The sequence below is a fragment of the Crinia signifera genome, chromosome 7 (assembly GCF_055691185.1).
Source record: "Crinia signifera chromosome 7, ASM5569118v1, whole genome shotgun sequence".
NCBI classification, from domain to species: domain Eukaryota; kingdom Metazoa; phylum Chordata; class Amphibia; order Anura; family Myobatrachidae; genus Crinia; species Crinia signifera.
In genome coordinates, this window is record NC_139223.1 from 122,265,848 (window position 1) to 122,287,794 (window position 21,947).

General features: G+C 43.3%; 1 protein-coding gene across 6 annotated transcripts in view; it reads right to left on the reverse strand.

The window, feature by feature from the left end:
• Positions 1-21,947, reverse strand: part of TNS1 (tensin 1) — a 564,007-nt gene that overhangs the window by 302,039 nt on the left and 240,021 nt on the right. For all 6 annotated transcript variants that reach the window (XM_083153686.1, XM_083153691.1, XM_083153689.1 and 3 more), the window contains exon 3: positions 2,925-2,962. In XM_083153686.1, the coding sequence (XP_083009812.1) occupies positions 2,925-2,962 (38 nt within the window). The remainder of the gene's footprint in view (positions 1-2,924; positions 2,963-21,947) is intronic.

A 21,947-nucleotide genomic window follows, 5' to 3' on the forward strand; every position in this document is an offset into this window, starting at 1 on the left:
GCGCCCAAAAACGGTAAATCAAAAACGGGTGCGACGCGATGCCCGCGATTTTCCCATAGGGATCAATGTTAAAAGTCAGATTGGTCGCGATTTTAGCGTTAATTGGCTCAATGCCCGCGATTTTTACATAGGAAACAATGTTAAATGGGCCACAGAGCCCTAATAGTCCCCCTGAAGTGTGAAATGGCCCCCACAATTTTTAACGCCACCCCACGATCAACGTGAACCCGAAGCGTGGCGAGCGCAGCGAGCCCGCGAGGGGCGGCGGTACGCGTCCTCCGACCTTTTCATACCCCCACTATCCACGTCGGCGTGGAGTTGAGAATAGAATAGTGTGGCGAGCGCAGCGAGCCACCGAGCCCGAAGCGTGGCGAGCGCAGCGAGCCCCGCGAGGGGACGCGGATACCTTCACAGGTAAACGCGTCCCCTCGCGGGCTTCACAGGTGTCCGCGTCGCCGCGGACACCTGTGAAGCCCGTGAGGGGACGCGTATAACTGTGAAGGTATCCGCGTCCCCTCGCGGGGCTCGCTGCGCTCGCCACGCTTCGGGCTCGGTGGCTCGCTGCGCTCGCCACACTATTCTATTCTCAACTCCACGCCGACGTGGATAGTGGGGGTATGAAAAGGTCGGAGGACGCGTACCGCCGCCCCTCGCGGGCTCGCTGCGCTCGCCACGCTTCGGGTTCACGTTGATCGTGGGGTGGCGTTAAAAATTGTGGGGGCCATTTCACACTTCAGGGGGACTATTAGGGCTCTGTGGCCCATTTAACATTGATTCCTATGTAAAAATCGCGACCAATCTGACTTTTAACACTAAAATCGCGACCAATCTGATTTTTAACATTGGTCCCTATGGGAAATCGCGGCCATCGCGGGCATCGCATCGCACCCGTTTTTTAGTGCATGCGATGGTCGCGATGGTCGCGATGGGCGCCGTGCTAGGTAAAGAGTACCGAAAATAGGGTTCATTGAAGCGCAACTAATGTAACCTTGCTTCAGGTGAGATTTCAAAGCTGCAATGCATCACAGTACATTATACAATTTACATAATGCGTTGATATTATTTTGTTATCATTGATTTATAATGTGTCACACCTACTGCGCCGTATCCTAATTCTGATATTACAAAAGGAGTACAGGACAAACAAGTAAAATACATTTAAGAGGTATCTGAATGGAATAGCGCAACGGGTAGTGCAACGGAATCTGCGCCGCTATATAAGAAACTGTAAATAAATAATAATAAATAAGAGGTATAAAAGCAACAACATCAGGATTGTAAGTATAATATATATACAAATACTATAATAAAACTGTAGGTAAGGTTTAGAACAAACACGTTTTGTACAGACAAGGCAAGAGAAACAAGGAAGTACCAATGGATGTCACTAGTTGGTCATAAAGTAAATGGGTTACTTGCCCTCACAGTTTTGTGGAGCCCTGGCATTATAGAGGGTGACAGGCCTACTAAGCTTTGTTGTCATGTCATCTCCCACGTGTGCACTTCCTGATTCAGTCAAAGCAGCCTAAACGCAACACTCAGAGCTAATTAGTCATTAAACAGCCATTAAACAGCCATTAAACTGCGGCACAATGAGATAGGACAAAGTACTGAGGGGCAGATTTATTAAGCTCAATGAAGTGATAATGTGGCTGGTACTTTATCAATGGCCAATCAGCTCTAGTTGTCAAGTTACAGGCTGGGTTTGAAAATGACTTAAGAGCTGATTGGCCATCCACATAGAAAATAATGATAAAACATTCAGCTCCGCAATGCAAAGATATTTACCCAGCAAACAAATCTGTAGAAATTGAGACTTTTGCTCAGTGAGATTTCTACATAAAGTAACAATCAAAAGTGAAATTATGCTCCAACAAGACAAATGCAGAAGCAACAGAAAACATTGTAATAAAGCTTAAATGTGTCACATTCATGTTTTTTACATGTGCACATTCTATATAATAGGAGGAAGCAAAAAGTGGAGGTAAATTTAATTCTATATTCAGTAATGGATTACGGACAGGATGCTCTAATACGAAAATGCGGTAAAAACCCTGTTCTCTGGATTTTTACCGCACTTCCTTATGCTCCAAACCCACTCCATTGGGCAGCGCTGCAGAGGGAATCGCCAGCAAAAGCTTCTCTCTGCAGCGCTGTATGAGGGATCTGTCATGGATCCCTCCCACAATGCCCCGCGGCGGGACCATCACTCTGCGCATGTGCAGATGGACTTCTGGGTCTCAGACCAGTGCCGGAGCCGCATCGCAAAGGACAGCTCTTTCTCGTCCTTTGCATTAATAATCGCATATGCTAGAGCATATGCGATTATTAAGAATGCGGTGCCCTGCGGAGGGAGGGCGATGTGGGGGTGTGGATTTTAGAACATCCTGCCCTACATGTTTTGTTTGCAAATAGAACATGGGAGTTCCCTAGCTTGTAGCAGCAAAATGAGCATGCAATTTGGCCACATACCGAGTTTAATGCAATCAGGCAATTGGCAGAATATTGGCGGTGATATACCAGCACATGGACGACATTAAGGAATACCTTTCAGATAAATCAACACTTGATTTAAAAACATTGCTGTCTGCTACTGCTGTATCCCTGGCCGATCAGACAACAAAGCTTTAGGCAAAGAGAACGTCGTCTGTCTGATTCACGTACTGGACACATACTTCATTAACAGAATACTGACTCTTCTTAACAAAACAAATGATTCTCAGTCTGAGAATTACTGATGGACACGCTAAATTAAACATTAATAATGATGCATAAAGGTCATGTGTTAGTTCTCGCTTGTTGATGATTTGTTGAAAGAATTGTCAGCTCTTGTACGCTGATTTGCTGCAAAGTGTGCAGGACATGATATCGCATTCTAAAGCCTTCAGTAGTAATTGTGAGATGAGATGAAACGAAAATCTTACCTTGGCTTCACATTTGCGATGACATGATAATCGACAGACTAGATGGGAGGAAGAGAAGAATCTCAAGTTAGAATTGTCACTTGCAGAAAAGTGCCATAGTGAACAGTTATTATGCCTCCACCCACCATCAGTACATGGTAAAGTACAGTAAATCCACCAGTCTTGGCTGGAGCCACACATTGTATTTCATATTTTTTCAACCAAAAAAAGAAACTTTAAGCTTTAAAATCCTTCCTACGCCTCAGGAATCAAGTTTCATTGAGTTTGGTATACGATACTGAACTCTCATCCTGGACTTATTTATTATAATGGGAAGCAACTTCCTATTCCATCCACCCATCATTTTTACAAGGTACATCAATTGCTTATTATCTCAATATCCTATATTATTATTATTATTATTATTATTATTATTATTATTATTAATAATAGTTTCTTATATAGCACACACGGATATTCCACAGCGCTTTACGATATAACATGCATAGCAATCTTACAGCCATTCTCATATACCAGACACAATAATATCACATCCTCACATATACTAATAGAGCAAACTCTCACTCTCACACAAAGCAATCTATAATTCCAACAGTTAGAAACAATATTGAAAACTCCCCACATCATTCTATCACATATTCCACAAATAGCATTCTAGCACATATACCAACCATTCTATCACACATTCCACAAATAGCATTCTAGCACATATACCAACCATTCTATCACACATTCCACAAATACAGTAGCATTCTAGCACATATTCCAACCATTCTATCACATATTCCACAAATACAGTAGCATTCTAGCACATATTCCAACCATTCTATCACACATTCCACAAATAGCATTCTAGCACATATACAATTCTATCACTCATTCCACATATACCATTCTATCACACATTCCACAAATAGCATTGTATTATATATACCATTATATCACATATTCCACAAATGGCATTCTAGCACATATACAATTCTATCACTCATTCCACAAATAGCATTGTATTATATAGCATTCTATCACATATTCCACATATACCATTCTATCACACATTCCAGAAATAGCATTGTATTACATATACCATTATATCACATATTGCACATATAGCATTGTACCACATATAACATTCAATGACCTATCCAACATATGGCATTCTATTACATATAGCATTATATCACATATAGCACATGTAACATTCTGTAACCTATACAACATACGGTATTCGATCACATATAGCATTCTATCACATACTGTATACAACATATAGCATTATATCACATATAGCACATATAGGACGGGATGTATTAAAATACATCGCCACCCTTCGCCGCCCCCCCGCCGCGATGCTGCCGCATATGTACTAACATATGCGGCTGGCATCGCGGTGCGGTGACTGAGGCCCCCCGCGATACCTGTACACTGGTGTGCGGGGGGTCTCCGTCACCTCCCTGCCGCCACGCTTCTCCCTCACGCTGGGGACAGCTAAGCATGCTGTCCCCGGCGCTTCCTCCTCCCCCCTGCAGCCGGAAGCTTCACTAGGGGGAGGCAGGGCTTACCTTCCGGGGTCCAGGAGGACCCTTCAGGAAGGTAAGCCAGAGGGGGGGTCGGCGAATCGGCGGGTTTGCGTCGGCGGGCGGCGAAAAGAAGCCCATAGGCTTCTATAGGGTATCGCCACACCCTTCAGTGCGGTATCATTTTTGATACATTGGAAAATGCGGTAAAACCGAGGTTTTAACGCATTTTCCATTTGATACATCTCGCCCATAATATTCTGTAACATATACAACATATGGCATTCGATCACATACAGCATTTTATCACATACTGAATACCACATATAACATTCTATCACATATACCACTGATAACGTTCATCACCACATATAACATTCTAACCATAGGCTGATTTCTACAATGGTTTGCTGTACTCCAACATTCTGTCACATATAGAACATATGACATTCTATCACATATACATATAGCATTCTATTACAAGAAAAATCCAAACAGGTTTTACTGATTATTTAACTAACAATCTGCCCCCCCCCCATCATAAATTGGAGGATTGGTAGGGGCTTCTTTATCATCCTCCCAAGTCCACTGTGTAGTTTTATGTGAGTTGGTATGAGGCAAAGTTTCTATGAAGATCTGTTTCATTTTTATGTGGTTCTGTTCCATTAGTCTGTATACACCTATTCTATCTCATGAGAAGTTTCTTCAATTTTTTTCTTTGAATTATTAAACCGCGTATGGCAATGAATGTAGAAGTAATATCAGTTGAAGGAGTGACGGTCCCTCACCACCTTATAAAGAAAAGAAGGGAAGTCCTGTACCTGTTCTCCTCCCTGTCGTATCTGCTGCACATCCCAGGCGGCTTAGCTGCAGGCTGAAATTGTGCGTCATGTCTCCAACAACTGGCTCAGGTTCAAGCCCTTCACCAAGCCTCAGTACATGTCCAACATGTCCAGGTCTGCCACTTTTGGTACCACCCGTGAACTCATGGCAGAAAAGGCGTACCAAAATGGCAGCTTTCTGGCCAAGTTCGGAGGGAGTTGAGGGAACTAAACTTAACTTCTCAGTTTCATGTAGGGAAAATTTGATGGTCTCATTCCACAGGCCAAACAAACAAATGCTACCAGTTCACAACGACATCCTACCTCAAGTGAGCCTATGGAATGTGAACCTTGCCCCCCCCCCCCCCCCCATCAGAACTCCTTGGTGCTTTGTCAACCTGGTCCTACTCTGTCAACTGATTACTTTCATTAACAGATCGATCTTCCATCGCCATCACAGCCAGCCACGAGTATCTGAGGGAGCTGTCCTTCAATCAAGTCCATCTCTTTCAGACAGCTGCTGAGAATGTAACAAAGCTAAACCCTGAACAGCGGAAGTTCTATGAGGAGATCACAGACAGCAGTGACACTCCTGGAAGGATAGCCAACAATAAAGATAGCTAAGGTAACCTTTTTGATTAATCTATTGTTAGCCAAAGTCAGGAGTGTTAGGAAGATAGCCATTGCCATTGTTTACACTTATAAATGTTGCATATCTGAGTGCTATATAAATAAGTATTTATACCTAAAATATATAAATTAGAAGAACCATTTTACCTGTTTATGGCCAAGGCAGAGACTTGCAATCATCTGGTTGGTTATGTGGTTGTCTTGTGCACATCTGCCCATGGGTACAGGGGTATCTACACTGCACCCATGTTTAATTACTTACCTTTCTGTTGTCCCATGCCAGAGTTGTGGATGCAGCAAAAAAGTGCCAGCAAAATCATGTCGAGCACGCTCAGTAGAAGTTACGTCTCTGGAACATGGTGGACACCATCTTTCCATAGACTTGCGCATGCACAGTAGACTCAATGCCAGAGTCTACTGTGCCGTGAAGCGGAAGGGGCCCACTCGGAAACTACTCACAGGACCCCTCCTTTGTTAAAATGGCCCTGGGATGAACCATACTACAGAAGAACTTGTTCACCAAGTAAAAGTCGTGTTTGGCTACCATACTGCGCCTCGTCTCATGGACTACTATTTTCCACATTCATCCATAAAGTTAGTATGAGACAAAATGGGGAAGAGTGCAAAAGCTGGTGTGATCATCCTTTCAGGGGGAGTTGATAGATGTATGGGTGGTGCCCTTCCTTACGCTTTCTTAGATCTAAGGGCCTCTCATCTAAGGGACTGTGGAATCTAATTGACAGTGTGGACTGGGACAATGAGATGGCTGGGGATTCTGCAATGAGAATCAGGAAGTGAAGAATCCACAAATGTAGTTACAACGCTGTACCTAAAATTGGAGACTGGTCTAGTCAAGAAGTAAAGTTAGTTCTTATTTTTGATAAATAAGTAATATTTATAAATGAATAAATAAGTGATATATATTCAATGGCAATAAACTGCAGGAAAAAATGATCATACTTAAAGCAGCAAAACTGGATAAAAATGATATAATGGGCCATCATTTAATTTGCAGTTATGCAGTATAAATGCTGTTTAGTGACCTTTCTACCATCATTATTAATAAGATATATAAAAGGAGACTACGAGGGGTATTCAATCATGGATTCCGTCTGTTGAAATCCGGCCCCATTTTTGGCCAGCTCCACAGTTTATCGACAAGCGGAATTCAATGTTCCGTCTGTCGAATGATGAAAAGGGGGCATGCTGGCCAAAACGGCCATGGATTGTGGAGATCTGCCCATGAACAATCCAAGGCCGTTTCCGACAAAACAGATCCGACTGGTTTGAAAGTCAGATCAGTTTTGCCGAGTTCCGCTTTCAATGCATTGAATAGGTGGCCAATGCTATTCCCTCTGTCGGAAATAGCGGCGGAGATTGATTCCCGCCCTAAATAGAACATATTGACAAAAGTAATAAACTACAAAAATTGCACTATTTTGAGTAGAAATAAAATATGTGATTTTAATATGCCCATGTGGCTTGTTATTATTATGTTGTGATCATGAAAAGCCTATTTTTTATGTGGAGGACTAGAGCTGTACCTACATCTGTCCTAATGTTAATCTGGCCCTGAGAGTCGATCTCGCATCTGTGTCTAGGTTGTGATGGCTTTTCTCTGGGGGTCTCTGTTCACTCTTAGGCAGCTGCACCACTAGCAATGTCTTGCAGCAATGTCATAGCGCTGCGCTATGCAAAACCAACCTCTCCCCGCAGATGGCGCCGGGCAGGGGGAAAGCCGCTCAGTGTGTATGTACTGTTACAAATAGCATTAGCATGTGTGATTTTTTTTTTTTCAAATGAAAGGTTCAAGAATATTCACAACCTAAAATCTTTTAAATCTGGTATTAATAGTCGACCCATAAACCGCCCCCCACAAAATTCTCCCTGGTATTAAATAAACTTATTTCACACTTTCAAAGTTTATTCAAAACAAGGTTTGGGGAGGGTTTGAAAGCCGCAATATTTGAGGGTCCCTTGCTTAGTATGTGCAGAGTAAGGGTTCTGCTTTGTGCACGTATGTAAGATACACTTTTGCGCATACAATCCTTTCTTTGTCCTTGCACCTGGCATAATGCAGGGAGATTTAACACAGGAAATAACACGTTTAGGTTAGACTGGGTCCTGCTCTCCTTTCATGGCAGGCCAGTCACACTATAGCTAACAGGCCTCTTCTGGTACCAGCAGAACGGGCGCCAGCAATTTCAGGGTGCTGTGAACGCAACGTTCTCAAACTTCCTGCAATTTGAGAAAATAGCCCAGTAAAGGCTGCAGAGCTGCCAGCTGTAACAACCTGGGACGTCTTGTCAGATTCTAGCGCCAGATTATTTCACGTATAAAACCCCACCCAGAATTAGTCTAAATTACTTTCAAACAACAACATTTACTTGTTGCACTCATCATCCTCCTGCAAATACAATGTTCCAGAGCATTGACAAAAAATAAATGCAGGGCTGATGTGTGGAAGAGCACAATAAGTGCAGATAATGGTGAAGGCAATTAACCATGAACCACTATGGAGCCAGCAAAAATGGCGATTAAATGCTATTTCTTTAGTGCAATACACTGTACTTTGAGAAAGAGCAACGTGTGATTACACATCGCTGGTATACCTGTCCCGAGAAGATCTGAACTTTATCCAATACCTCTGCACAAGCCATAGTGATCTAGGACCTTATTCAGGTCCTTTCGTTAGTGCATATGCGTTCACTCTGGGGTGGTGTTTAGCGCCTGCGCATGCGCAGACGCATTTCTGTGCATGTGCAGGCGCTGAGTGCATGTGACCACGTGAACAAACGGTTCACTGGGTGAATGCACTGAACCTTGCGGCCGGTGGGCGCGTTAGTTGGCGGCCAGGAGAATTCGCCCATGGGAGGGCCCAGCATTTCATGGGCGTTCACATGAAAACACTGGGCATTCCAATGGTAATCGCCCGCTCATTTCACGCATATAAAAGTGACCTGAGCGTCAGCGACCAGAGAAAGATGCGAGGGTTTCCCACTGTCATGCGAATGGATGTATATGTAAATCATTAATTTGCATGCCATGCGAGCATGCACGCCGTGCGAATGGTGGGCCGGAGAGCGGGTGGGTTCCGGTTGCTCTCAAGGATGTGAATTCTCATCCGAACAAATCAACCAGAATAACCCCCTAGTGTTATGTTATGTTGCTGTAATTGGACAAGGGGGCATGAATACAATTCTAAACTCATAACACATTATTTTAGGTCATTCTATACAAATTCCAAAGAATTTGTATAGAATGACCTAGAAAGTTATTTTACACTAAAACATATTTAGTGTTCATTCTAGCACCCGCCATCTTTGAAAACTCATGCAGTTCCTCTTCCCTGCCTGGAGTGTCGCTGTCTGCATTAGTGATTCTAGCACAGTGTGGTCTGTATATCAGCACTGATATGCAAACCAGACCTGTGCTAGAAACACCACAGCAGACAGTGACACCCCAGGCAGGGAAGAGGAACTGCATGGGTTTTCAAAGGTAGCGGGTGCTAGAATGAACACTACATATTCAGAATGCTGGAATATTTGTATTATGTGTTTCCTTACATTCATGCCATTGACAGCAGGGGTATGTGTCATCGGGTCAACTATATTAAGTTCGACAGTCAACCACTATTGGACGACAGGCTATAGGTCAACACATTAAAAGGGTTGACATAACTTAGGTAGACAGGGTCGAAAGGTCGACACAAGTAATAGGTTGACATGGGTTTTTCTAAAAATGTTGTTGTCTATGTCAGCATACATATAAGTGTACCGCGTGCCCTCACACGGCACAGTGCCTCGCTACACTTGGCACATTATTATATTTTCCCTCTATGCCCACTTGGATAGTACAGCATGAAAAAGCACCTGTTCTGGAATAAAAGTGTGAAAAACTCATATCGAACTTTTTCATGTTTTTCAATTTTGGCCTAATGTATGTCGTCCCTTTTCATGTTTCAGCCTTTGACCTTTTGACCAATAGTGGGCAACCTATTGACTGTTTATTGACCTATTTATCATTGACATACCAACCACATTTCAACAGCAGTACTGTACTCTGGAGCCCTGGGTCCATGGTTTGACAATTGCATTTTATCCCACAGCTTTGATGCTATAAGTTCAAATATATAAATCCTAACCTTATTGTACCCACTATATAAGGCTGATGTTGTCCTTGATTACAATGGCTCATGGACAAATTAATTCAATTTTATGATCAGAAATTAGTGGTGAAAATTAATACCAAATGTAATTGGCTGTGACCGCACCTAAAGGCAAAAATGCTATTTCTATGGAGCCAGTCATGCCTCCACTATTTTAATTATCAAATGTTGTGTGAGACATATGATAACATGTCATGTTCCTAAGTCCCTGGGCTCAATGAGTCAGACTTGAAGTTTGGATTTTTCCTATGTATATGGAGACAAATTGTCACAGACATTCCTGGTGACATACTGTATACTTTGACCAAGTGGATGATGGCCTTTTTGGGGAAATTGATGAGAAATCATATAGTCATCTCCAGGAATGCCTGTGACAGGCCCCTTCTGGGAATGCAGGTGTGACAGATGGCCATGCTCCTGTTCTGCATTACTGGCTCAGTGGCTAAAGACTCGAGACACAACCATATATGTGAAACATGCTAATGAACCCAATGACGTGTCTGCACGTGACACCAGCAAATTCTTTATATATATATATATATATATATATATATATATATATATATATGTATATAGAGTTTTCCAAGGAATATATATATATATACACACAGTGGTAGAGAGGGGAACAGGACAGGGGTAATAGCAGCTGCAATTGAATCACGACATTCCACTTAATCAGAGGAAGTAGGACTAAAAAAAAGATTTAGGCCTGAAAAACCATATTAACTCTTAGTTGTACAACGTGGAGGACATACAACACGTCCTCTAGGAAGAGCCCATCTTATAAAGTTACACACAGCAACCTTATCAAATGTGAGCAGCTAGGATGCCATTGGGGGTCAAAAGTTTAGCAGCAGTGTGAAATTCTTGTCATACAATCACCTTTCTGCACTGCATTTATAGTCTCATTTCCTCATATTATTTGCTATATATAAATAGAGTTGGGACAATACCGGTCAGTACATTCAGCAATGTGATGTGATTGAGGTAGGACTAATGGGGCCTACACACGGGGAGATTAGTTGATCGTTTTGAGCGATGCTAGAACGCTCAGCACAATGTGCCGCTGAGCGATCTGTCAGAGCTAGTGCTATCCAGTGAGAACACTGGCCTGACCAGCAACATAACTAGATTTATCCAGCATGCTAGATATTAATTGCCAGGTGATAACACAGCGTGGGGCCATGTTTCGATATCACTACGGCCCCTACACATGGAGCGATGTAGGGACATTTTCGAAGCGATCTGGTCAGATCGCTTAGGAAATGCCCTCAAATCGCCCCATGTGTATTTACCTTAAGAATTATTCAGGCAGAATTTTGTTACTGAAATATATCAGGAAGATGTGGAATGAGGCCAATATTTTCCAATAGAGAGGCTGAAATGTAATGGTAACATGGCCCCAGTGAGGTCACTTTGGACAACGTCTCTACTGAAAAAAGCTCCACCATTTCAAGTATCAATAACACAGCCGCATTACAAAGGAGGGAGCTCTCAACTGTGGTGCATTAGGCCTCAAAAGTGATAAAATGGAGAGTGATAAACAACCAACCAATCAGCTCCTGGAAAGTGAACTTTTAAAATAAAGTTGTTGTTTTACATTTGGTGTAAAAAAAATCAGGAATTTTATTCTGAGATGGGGCATGCTATTTTTATTCATGTGCTTATAGCACATGAATATATATTTAATTTAAAAAATATATATATTTTTTTTACACATAGCAGCCAGCAGGGGGCCAGGAGCCGAGAGCCACTCATTAGATATTCATATATTCACTGCTCCCGATCATTACATATGCACGATCGGGTGCAGTGAATACCCGGTCCCCTGCTGGCTCTCCTGTGCTGCCTGGCTCCCGGGGAGCCCACCTCCCCCCCACATATGTTCTGGGGCAGGCAGGGAGACTTCTTACTAACTGCTTTGGGGCTCATCTACATTTGGGTATAAGCAGGGCTATTTTTCAGCAGGCTCCAGCAGGAACTGAGGCCCTTATTCTAGTTCACTCTTTCTGACAAAATATTTCTTAGATGGACAAAACCATGTGCACTGCAGGTGAGGCAGGTGTTACTTGTGCAGAGATAATTAGATTTGGGTGGGGTTTTACACCTGCCTCACCTGCAGTGCTCATGGTTTTTTCCATCTAAGAAATAATTTGTCAGAAAGAGTGAACTAGAATAAAGGCCTCAGTTCCTGCTGAAGCCTACTGAAAAATAGCCCTGGGTATAAGTCATTTATAAGATTCCTCTCAGATGTAGCAGTACACACCCACGCTTCTAGGTGCCACGTTCACAATCTCTTTTCACACTCTCTCCATATATGGAACTAGACATGCCCTTTGGGTGGAGCATGATGCGCCCCCTCAATGTGGGCGTGGTGCAAAATTCTGCTACCGACTATAATCTCCCTGAACCTAGTTTTCAAAAGTAGGCAATTATGATGTGTGGTCTAATAGTGTGTTTTTTACATTAATTTTCCCTTAAGTACTGTACTGTAGCTGATAGAACACCCTGTAGTGCAGAAAGAGTTACAAGGTGAGGTCACTTGCTGGCAAAAGCAGGACAGCCAGGAGAGCCGTGTTATCAGGCCTGTCAGGTGCACCATGTAGCGCATTCACTTTCCGATCTTTCACTGGGGAGGAAAAGTCCATTTGGTTCGTGACAATACGAACTTCCTCTATTCCCTGCTAGGTTTCACAGTCCGGAAACTGTCCAAGAAGTGGAAAGAAACATTAGAGGAGCGACTGCATAAAGAGCCTCCTGTTTGCATTTAAAGCAAAAGTGACATTGGCATTTCCCTCATATTTACATCTAATGGTCTCATTTCTGAAATAGGTTGCAGTGGGATAATAATGCTATTCTACTGGCACAGACCAGATCTACTGATGGTAAATGTAGCATATCCCACAACATTTTTGTATGCAGTTTGCGTGCCACTGAGAGAAGGGCACATGGTAATGGCACAATGGGATAAACTATATCATGTTAGTGCATAGGGATTTCCAGCATGTACTGCCCTCTTACGTTTCCCTTACAACACCTCCTACTGGTATACATGACAGGAGGGGCACCTGCAGTCATGTGTACCAGCAGCAGGTGTTGTAGGGGAAAGGAATGACTGTGGGGACTATGAGACTGTCCTATCTAGACATAAAGGACATTAAGGATGTATATGAGAGACCAAGTGAATAGAGCCAATTAAATTGGTTTCTTTAAAGCTGGGTACACACCCAAAGCTGTATCTGCAGATCAATCTATCTGATGATATACCTCTAGACCAATGATTTTCAACCTTTTTACCTTGAGGCACACTAAACAAGATTTTAAAATTGCCAAGGCACACCATGAGATCCTCACAGCGCAAAACACATTGGCCCCCACAGAAAAAAAAAATATATTGGCTCCATATAAAAAACGATCACACTGGTCCCCACAGGTAACAAAAATAAAATACATTGGCCCTTTACATGAAAAGAAGAGACCAGTAAATAACAGTTGAACTGGTGGTGGCTTTAAACTGGTTTGGGCATCTCTAGATCTGGGGGCACACTTGAGACCAGCTCAAGGCACACTAGTGTGCCTCGGCACAGTGGTTGAAAAACACTGCTCTAGACAGTTGGGCACTGTTTTCTGCCCAAGAGCGGCGTTTGGGATGCCAGTGGTCAGAGTACCAATACTGACACCTTGAAAGTGAGAATCCCAACAGGGGTCAGGTAAGTAGAGCTCCCTTCTCACATGCTTTAAACCTATTTCGTCAGGGCAGCGCTGCGGAGGGAATCGCCAAGCAAAACTGGCGATAACCTGGAGAAGCCTATGGCTTGCTCTCCACCCCCATTTACTACCAGCCTTAGGGCAAGATGTTCTAAGCCTCGGAAAGTGATAAACTAGACAGTGATAAATCACCAACCAATCAGCACATAACTGTAATTTTTCAAACACAAAGTGGGATGCACTAAAAGAAAAATTTGGTAAAACCCCCATTATCTGGGTTTTTACGGCATTTTGATATGCTGGAAAACCCGCACAACGGGTTTTCCCCAGCAATAGCTGGCGATACCCCATAGAAGCCTATGGGTTTCTTAGCGGGACCCACCACCGCCCCGCACAGACACCACCGACCCCCCCCATCACCTTTATCTGGGCAGCAGAGTGTTGTGCTGCCCGGGCCAGTGACCTCCTGCTCCCTGCACTTTACATCCTCTTTTAGGTGCAGGGAGGAGGAATAGAGGCCGCCCGCAGCAGCAGCATCATCATCAGCCGATCAAGGGAGGGAGGGGGAGCCGCCGGGGACTCGGTGCACATCGCCGGCGCACCACAAAAGGCAGCTCTTAACGCAAAAGAGATGTCCTTTGCAATAATTATCGCATTTGTTAGGGCATATGCGTTAATTATCTTTGAGGTAGCCGACGATGCGCGGCAAAGTGGGGCCGCAGATGTTAGTGCATCCCGCCCACAGCCTGCAACATGTCAGTTAGGATCTGATTGGCTGGTGGTTTATCACTTTTCAAGCTTAGTACATCTGGACTTTAGTCTGAACTATTTATTCAGTGCTGGTGGCAGTATAGTAAGGGGCCACAACGTGGAGTCCCACTGCCATAATGTCAATGAGTCCTAGATTGGCGAGCCCATGGATGTATAAGGCCCAATGAAATTTCCCCTCAAGAACAACCTATGGCTTCTCTCCATTGCAACTCTGCTTTGGATATGGATGTAATTACTACTAATAATATTGTTCTTTGTAGATGAACTATTGATCCCAACATTGCTGCTATGAAATGATGGCCTTGTGTATGTGCTTGAGCCATACTGCCATGTGCCTGTATGACCGGGCCATGTGTTTGTGCCAGTATGCCTGAGCCATGCCTGCCATGTGTATGTGTCAATATGCCAGGGCTAAGCCTGCCATGTGCCAGGTACGTCTGAGTCATGTGTATGTGCCAATATGCCTGAGTCATTCCTGCCATGTGCCTGTATCCCTGAGCCATATGTATGTGGCAATTAGCCAGGGAAAAGCCTGCCATGTGCCAGGTACGTCTGAGTCATGTGTATGTGCCAGAATGCCTGAGCCATTCCTGCCCTGTGCCTGTATGCCTGAGCCATGTGTATGTGTCAGTATGCCAAAACTATGCCCTGCCATGTGCCAGTATGCCTGGTTATCATGGGTGTGCTATCACCAATAGTTTACCTGCAAGAAGAAGACCCCCCCCCCCCCCCCCCACAAAAAAAATAAATAAAAATATATATATATGCCAGGTCAAAATTACCTTAAATGAATAATGTAATTTAGCGTTAGCACGAGTTTAAAATGACAGCAATCCTGCCAATTACAAGATATACCTACAGTTTAAAATATGGGAAAATAAGTAATGAGAGAGATAAAGCTTGGGTCTAAATGGGGGACTGTGCTGGGCAAACAGGATGGCATTAAGGAGGAATAAAGTGCCATAGAAAAGCAAAGCAGCCTAGTCTCTATAATATAGTGACATCACTAAGACAGCCATTTTGTGATCTGAAACACCAACCAGGACTGGGGCATGAAACACCTTAGTGATGCTGCTGGCTGCTTGCATTCTCATAAACATTGGTTCAACCCACAAAAATGTCTGCAAATCAGTAAATTTATTTATTTATTAATTAACAGTTTCTTATATAACGCACACAGATTCCGCAGCACTTTACATAATTAGCATAATTAGGAGCAAAAACATATATCGAATTACAGTACAAGACAGTTTAGGACAAGTACATGGTAAATATGGATAGTTGCATCAGGGGACAGGACACTGAAGCAATCATCAGGGTGGCATAGGTTTATATATTCTAAGAAAGGCACAAGAGGAGAGAGGGCCCTGCCCGTGAGAGCTTACATTCTAAAAGTAAATGCCATCATTTAAGAATACCGAGTTTTTAATAATAATAGTAATGTTGAGAGAAAAAAAGAATCGTGTTGTATTGAAGAGTAGCCCAGCTCAGCAGTGGAAGAGTTACACTACAAATTCACGCAGATGAACAGGCCATAAAGGGCTATGGAGAGCTGACGCGCAGCTTAGCTCCCTCCAGGCCTTGTTTGGAAGTGCAGGAGCTGGATTTGTAAACAAAGCCAGAGAACATGTTCCTGACTCGTTTTTCCCCCTCACATTCCTTAATCTCTTCAGTCATTATGTAGATTTAGAACACTGATCTCCATCCTATCACTCTTCCCTCGCCCCTCGGGCCCTTTTTTGGATTGTGATCACAACTAAACTCTCACAAAAGAACGCAAAGATCCCTTACCCTACTATTCAAACACAAAATGTTCTTTAAAGTAAATTTGGTCTTTCCAATCTCATGTAAAACATTTCCTCATCACTTCATTTTTTTTAAAATCTGTGTCCTATTTATTTTTTGTTCCTAGTGTCACCACCAGATCACAATGATAAAATGCTGATGATGTGGATTTTGGCCTCCTCCCCCCCCCCATATTTGTCTTCATACTTCACCTGATTTGTTTACACAATCTAGCCTTGTCCTGCACACCCCCTACCTTTCCACCCTGTACTTGGCAGGGGGCAGCAGCCTGTGGTTGTGTCCAGCATAGGTGACCTCGCTCTGCGCAGCGTTAATGAGGCCCTGTCACTCTCTGCTTTGTTCCTCAGCTGACTCCATAGTAATTCAGCTCTACAGGAATCTTTTACAGAACCAGCATTACAAGACTAAAACAAAGGGGACAATGCCAATAAAACTGTAAATGTGACCCTTCTGCTATCTACAGAAGTATAATTGAATGATGTTTGTGTATTTTGTGTATGTGTGTATGTGTATGGATGTTCTACAATATCTCTCGAAATGCTTTAACTAATCGTCTTCAAACTTTGCACACTACCTTATCATCTAAAGGGACAATCTAAATTGGAAGATGAGTTTAATCAGATGACCACTTAAGGGTGCTGTCATAAGGGTCCATGCTATTTCTGTTGTTATCATGCATTTGTGATATGTAGTTGGAAAGATTATGGAAAGATTATGACTTTCTATATACAACCAGGGCCGCTGAAAGCACCACCACCCTGTAATAAAGGGGCTTGGTCAATGGGAGGGGCCTGACCAATGGGAGGGGGTGTGGCCACATACCTGTAAACAATATTTGCAGGCTGCTCCCCCACCTCTCGACGGCACTGAATACAACATAATAAACAGACTACCTTAAGTGGACCCTCAACCCCTTGAGTGGTGGGTTTTCCAGTAACAGGATGAGCGATGGGGGGGGGGGGGGGGGATGGTGGCGCGCCAATGGTTCACCGCTGGAGGCACTACTGGAGCACCCTTTCTTTACAGTGGCAGTGCAGCTCAGCACAAGAAATTCCCGGGCATAACATCGAAGGGGTTAAAGGCCTATAAGCAGAGCCAGATTAAGATCTAAATGGACCTGGAGCTGAAAATGATCAAGGGCCTATTATGCGCAATGATAGGGGTTGTGGCCAGCACCTAATAATGTAGGGGGCGTGACCAGTGTTCTGGTTGGGTGGTCTGCTCATGGGTGTGTCTGTATTTGTCTAAATACTTTCAACTAATTATATATGCCTGGAAAAGGCAGGGGGCTGGCATAGGAAAAATGCAGGGAGATATATTGGCGAGTGCCCTCCACAGGTGCACTCGCAGGATGCCAATGTCCTAAAATACTTGCGGGGTGAGGCGGCACTCCAGTCATAAAAAAAATACTGAAAGCCGAAACTTGGTAGACAACATTTCAGCACCTTTTATGTGGTCACCTCTGTTTACCACACCATATACCCCTTATACAAATCATGCAGCACAATAGTAACCCCCTTATACTGTACTTGCCTCTTACACAATATGCCACATGGAATGAGCCAAAAATCACACGGACTGAGCCAAAATTCACACTATGGCACATGGATTGAGTCATAATTCACGTTATGTCACACAGATTAAGGCAAAGACCCAAAATAAACACTATACCAAAGAGATTGAGCAATAATGCACAGGGGCATTAAAAATTTACACCATAATGCCCATTACATGTTAAAGCCACACACCATAATGTCCATTACGTATTATGCCAAACACCATAATGCCTATTACAAATTATGCTACATAAGTGCTGCTTACCTACATGCTCATTGCCAGGGGTTCCATGCACATTGCCAGGGGTTCCATGCTCATTGCCATGAGGGATTACATGCTCATTACCAAAGGGGAATACATGTTCGCGGTAACTGGGGGACAGCGGTCGCTGGGCAGAAAGGACAGCTGGGCAGAGAACAGGGGGCTGCCCGGCTGTATTCAGAGCACTGCAGGTCCCGGCTATTTGAAATAATACCCCTTTCACACCATAAAAAGCAGGGACTTTCCCAGTAATATGGTCCCACGATCATGCAGGGTCATTCCCAGGCTGGTCCCTTTTATACCAGCTAGCCTAGTCCCTGCATTTTCTAGTGTGAGGGGGAGATAACCCCCCCCCCCCCCCCCTTTAAACAACCAGCTATATCTTCGGAACCAACTGACCCATTTTCATGCGGGTTTCAAATTATTTTGGTCCCGTGAATCTGGGCCATTTGGTTCCAGACAAATCTGCCCTCAAACAACATGAACAGCCGTGAAATTACATTTCAGAAATGAAAAAAATCGGTTTACCCGCAATATCTCTAGAACCAATGAACCCATATGGACCAGCCTTATATCAGATTGAAGGCCCAGGGATTTGAGATCAACCTCAAGCTTCTGTGATGCCGGATGGGGAACTGGCAGCCATTGGAACCGGGTGGGGTTGGAATTAGCGGGTTCCATGTTATCCTATGGGGAAAACGTTCCAGGTTTGCCTGGCGGTATCTCCGGTTCCCGGGAGGCTAGCAAAGCGGGGCCAGGCTCGTTGGAAAGCCCTGGCCCTCGGCTACAAAATGGGCCTATTTAGAGAGTGGGCCTGGAGCTGTAGCTCCATCAGGCCCATTGTTAATCCGGCCCTGCCTATAAGGATCCATTAAATAAAAAATATTTTCACTTTACAAAACTTTTGAGAATTGCATAAGCATAAACCTTCGCCCGTCCATAGTATCACTATAAAAGTGTACACTAAGGGCCTGATTCCAAACTGCTCACTGGGCTGCGAGTATTTGGAGCCCAGTGATCTGGTAAATGGCACCCTTCTGAGTTCCTCCCCCCCAATCCCATCGAAGTGCACATTCGCAGCTGTGCACACAGAGGGAAAGTCGAAATGAGCAAGTCTAGACTCATTCGGTACTGCAGGGAGAAGGAAATCAGCGGCCCTCCCAAGGGCCGGGGGAAGGATTGCATTTTCTGGATCACTCCCAAAAAACACTGCATTACTGCCCCCAAATGCCCACAGGGTATCATATACCCTGTGAGCAGCCAGCGAAGGTCATTGGTTATCGGATGGCCTGCAAAACTTGTCCAGCCCGTCCACTCCAAATGGAACTGAATTGGGTGATAATTCTCTACACTAAATGGAGAACCACATTTACATTGGACTTTTACTTATTAGTAATGTTTACCCCACACAGAACACTGAGGACTCCCCATGTACAGTACCTGGGGGGCCCAAATGACAGGAGCTCACGTGGCTGTTCATGCACAAATTTGAAGGACAGTCAATAGGTCAATACCATATGGTCGACATGCATTAGTTTAACAGGTGCTGCGGGGACACTACGCAGCCGTTGGGCTCTGCTGACAACATAGCTTAGCCTACACTGAAAATGTAGCGTAGCCTGCCGCCGTGTAACTACACAAGTACCAAATATCATCCCATTAAATGTCACCCACAATATTTGACCCAAAAACCTGAAGAAATAAAACCTAATGACCTTAATGACTGTGACCTTTCACCTGTAAACCTTTTGTACCTGTTGTCCTTCTGCATCTAAACCATTTGGTGTCAAACTAAAGACTGTAGATCTTCTATACCACAGCCAAAAGGTAAGGGGCCATTTTCTGATGGGATTTTTCTCAAATTATAGGAAATCTCTAACATGGGTTTATATATCATGTCAGTATACATGTTCCGTTAGAATATAATATGTAATTAATTATAAACAAATAAATATATGTTTTTTAAACATGTACTTTATAAGAGCAGCTATTTCTAATTAGTATTAGGGGTGGGGGGGGGGGAGAGTATGGTTTGCCAAGCTAAAAGAAAAAAAAAATCATTGCCTCATTATATTTCTGCTTATTCATTATACTTATACCAAGTTTATATGTGCAAGATAAAAAGAAAACTATTGGTGATGAGAGAATGGCCCATGTTTTACATATGCGCAGTAGAAAAATCACAAGGAAAATGGTGGCCATTTTCCTGGAGACATGCACATGCGCACTAGACTCTGGGATAGGGTTTCTTAGAGACCCTAGTGCCCAGAGTCTATTGCTAGTGAGGTGGGGGCCTGGACAGAGACTGCACATAAGCCTCCTCCTCTTGTGATGCACTCCTGATTGAGGAGTAAAACATAAAGGAGATTAGGTAATCTGGTCATTGAGCTTGAACCGGCCCCAGAACAACAACATTTATTAAATAGGACTATTCTGGTTGTGCCCAATTTGTCAAAAGATCTGGTTTCAGTGATCTATTCAAATAACCGGATCATTTAGTGGTTGCTCAAGGTTACATGATTACTCTAAAACATATTGCCAAATTGCCAGTTTCAGATTTTAACCATGATATCATTGTAAACCTAAATGTATCTACACATGGATAGGTAGTATGTACAATCCAATGTCTGTCCAATATCCCTTAAAAGCCAGATTGAGTAAACAGTCAGAGGGTAAAGATGGGTCGTTTAAGGACCGCAAACTATGTACCACATCATTGCCACAGCTTTCATTATGCCTTCACAATGAACGAGGTGGCCGAATCGTGCATGATGGGTCGTTTATCTTTCTGACTGCTGAAGGGATTAGCAGGCTCTATGAACGACTGGAGGGCACCCACATTGGATTGGGATCATGCCCACACACAAAAATTTTTGACACGATAGGTCATTCCGATCATTCAGAAATAGCCATATTGTTAAAAAATTCTTACTGTGTGTGGGTACCTTCACAGTCTAGAAGCAAACTAATAAATCCAGGTCTCTTTAATATCATCTTCACCAATCTACTGTGATAGATGCCCTAATAGTACAGTAGACAGCCTGAGCACTACTTAATAGGAGAAACAGTGACATCTAGTGAACAGAATTGAAATTGTATCTTGGAAAAGAGATTCCAATATTTTTTATGGCCCTGTACGGGAGCATAGCAAAACACATGAAAATTTTCTATGAAATAAAGTTAATCGTGACAAAAGAGGGGAGATTGTTTTTAGTCAAAATATACCTTATCTCTCACAAAGTATTTATAGTCCATATGATGTTTCCCAAATCTCCGTTTCCCATTTTATGAATATTCCAGTCTGTATAGATAATGTTCTGGCAAATAAATATAAAAATCTAGCTGTGCAGCCAAAAAGCTATTCCATTTATTCTGTTTAATGTAATATCGGTCAGGGATTTTAAGGAGATATTCAAGCAAAAAAAGAGTAATAGTGCAATAAAAAGGATGTCCATTTGGTCAACTCCTTCAGGCAAACATTCCAGGTCCTGGTGGAACGCTGAACCGGTATTGCAGTTCTTGCCATCCTCGTTCCTTGGTAACTCCGAGAGGAACTGGAGTGAGGTCATCTGGCATATGCTTTTATTATGGTATTTTTATTGTATAATGAAATCCTTTTGTTTATCACAGGTAATGCACTATTAAGAGGCATACACACGGTGCGATTCTGGCTATGGCCGATTTTGACTATGCCATTTCCCCTTGAAGTGCATGGAAGGAGATTTTGACTTCATGCACTTGCAATTTTGTCTATGTGCAATTTTTCCTATGGCTGTATGCGACA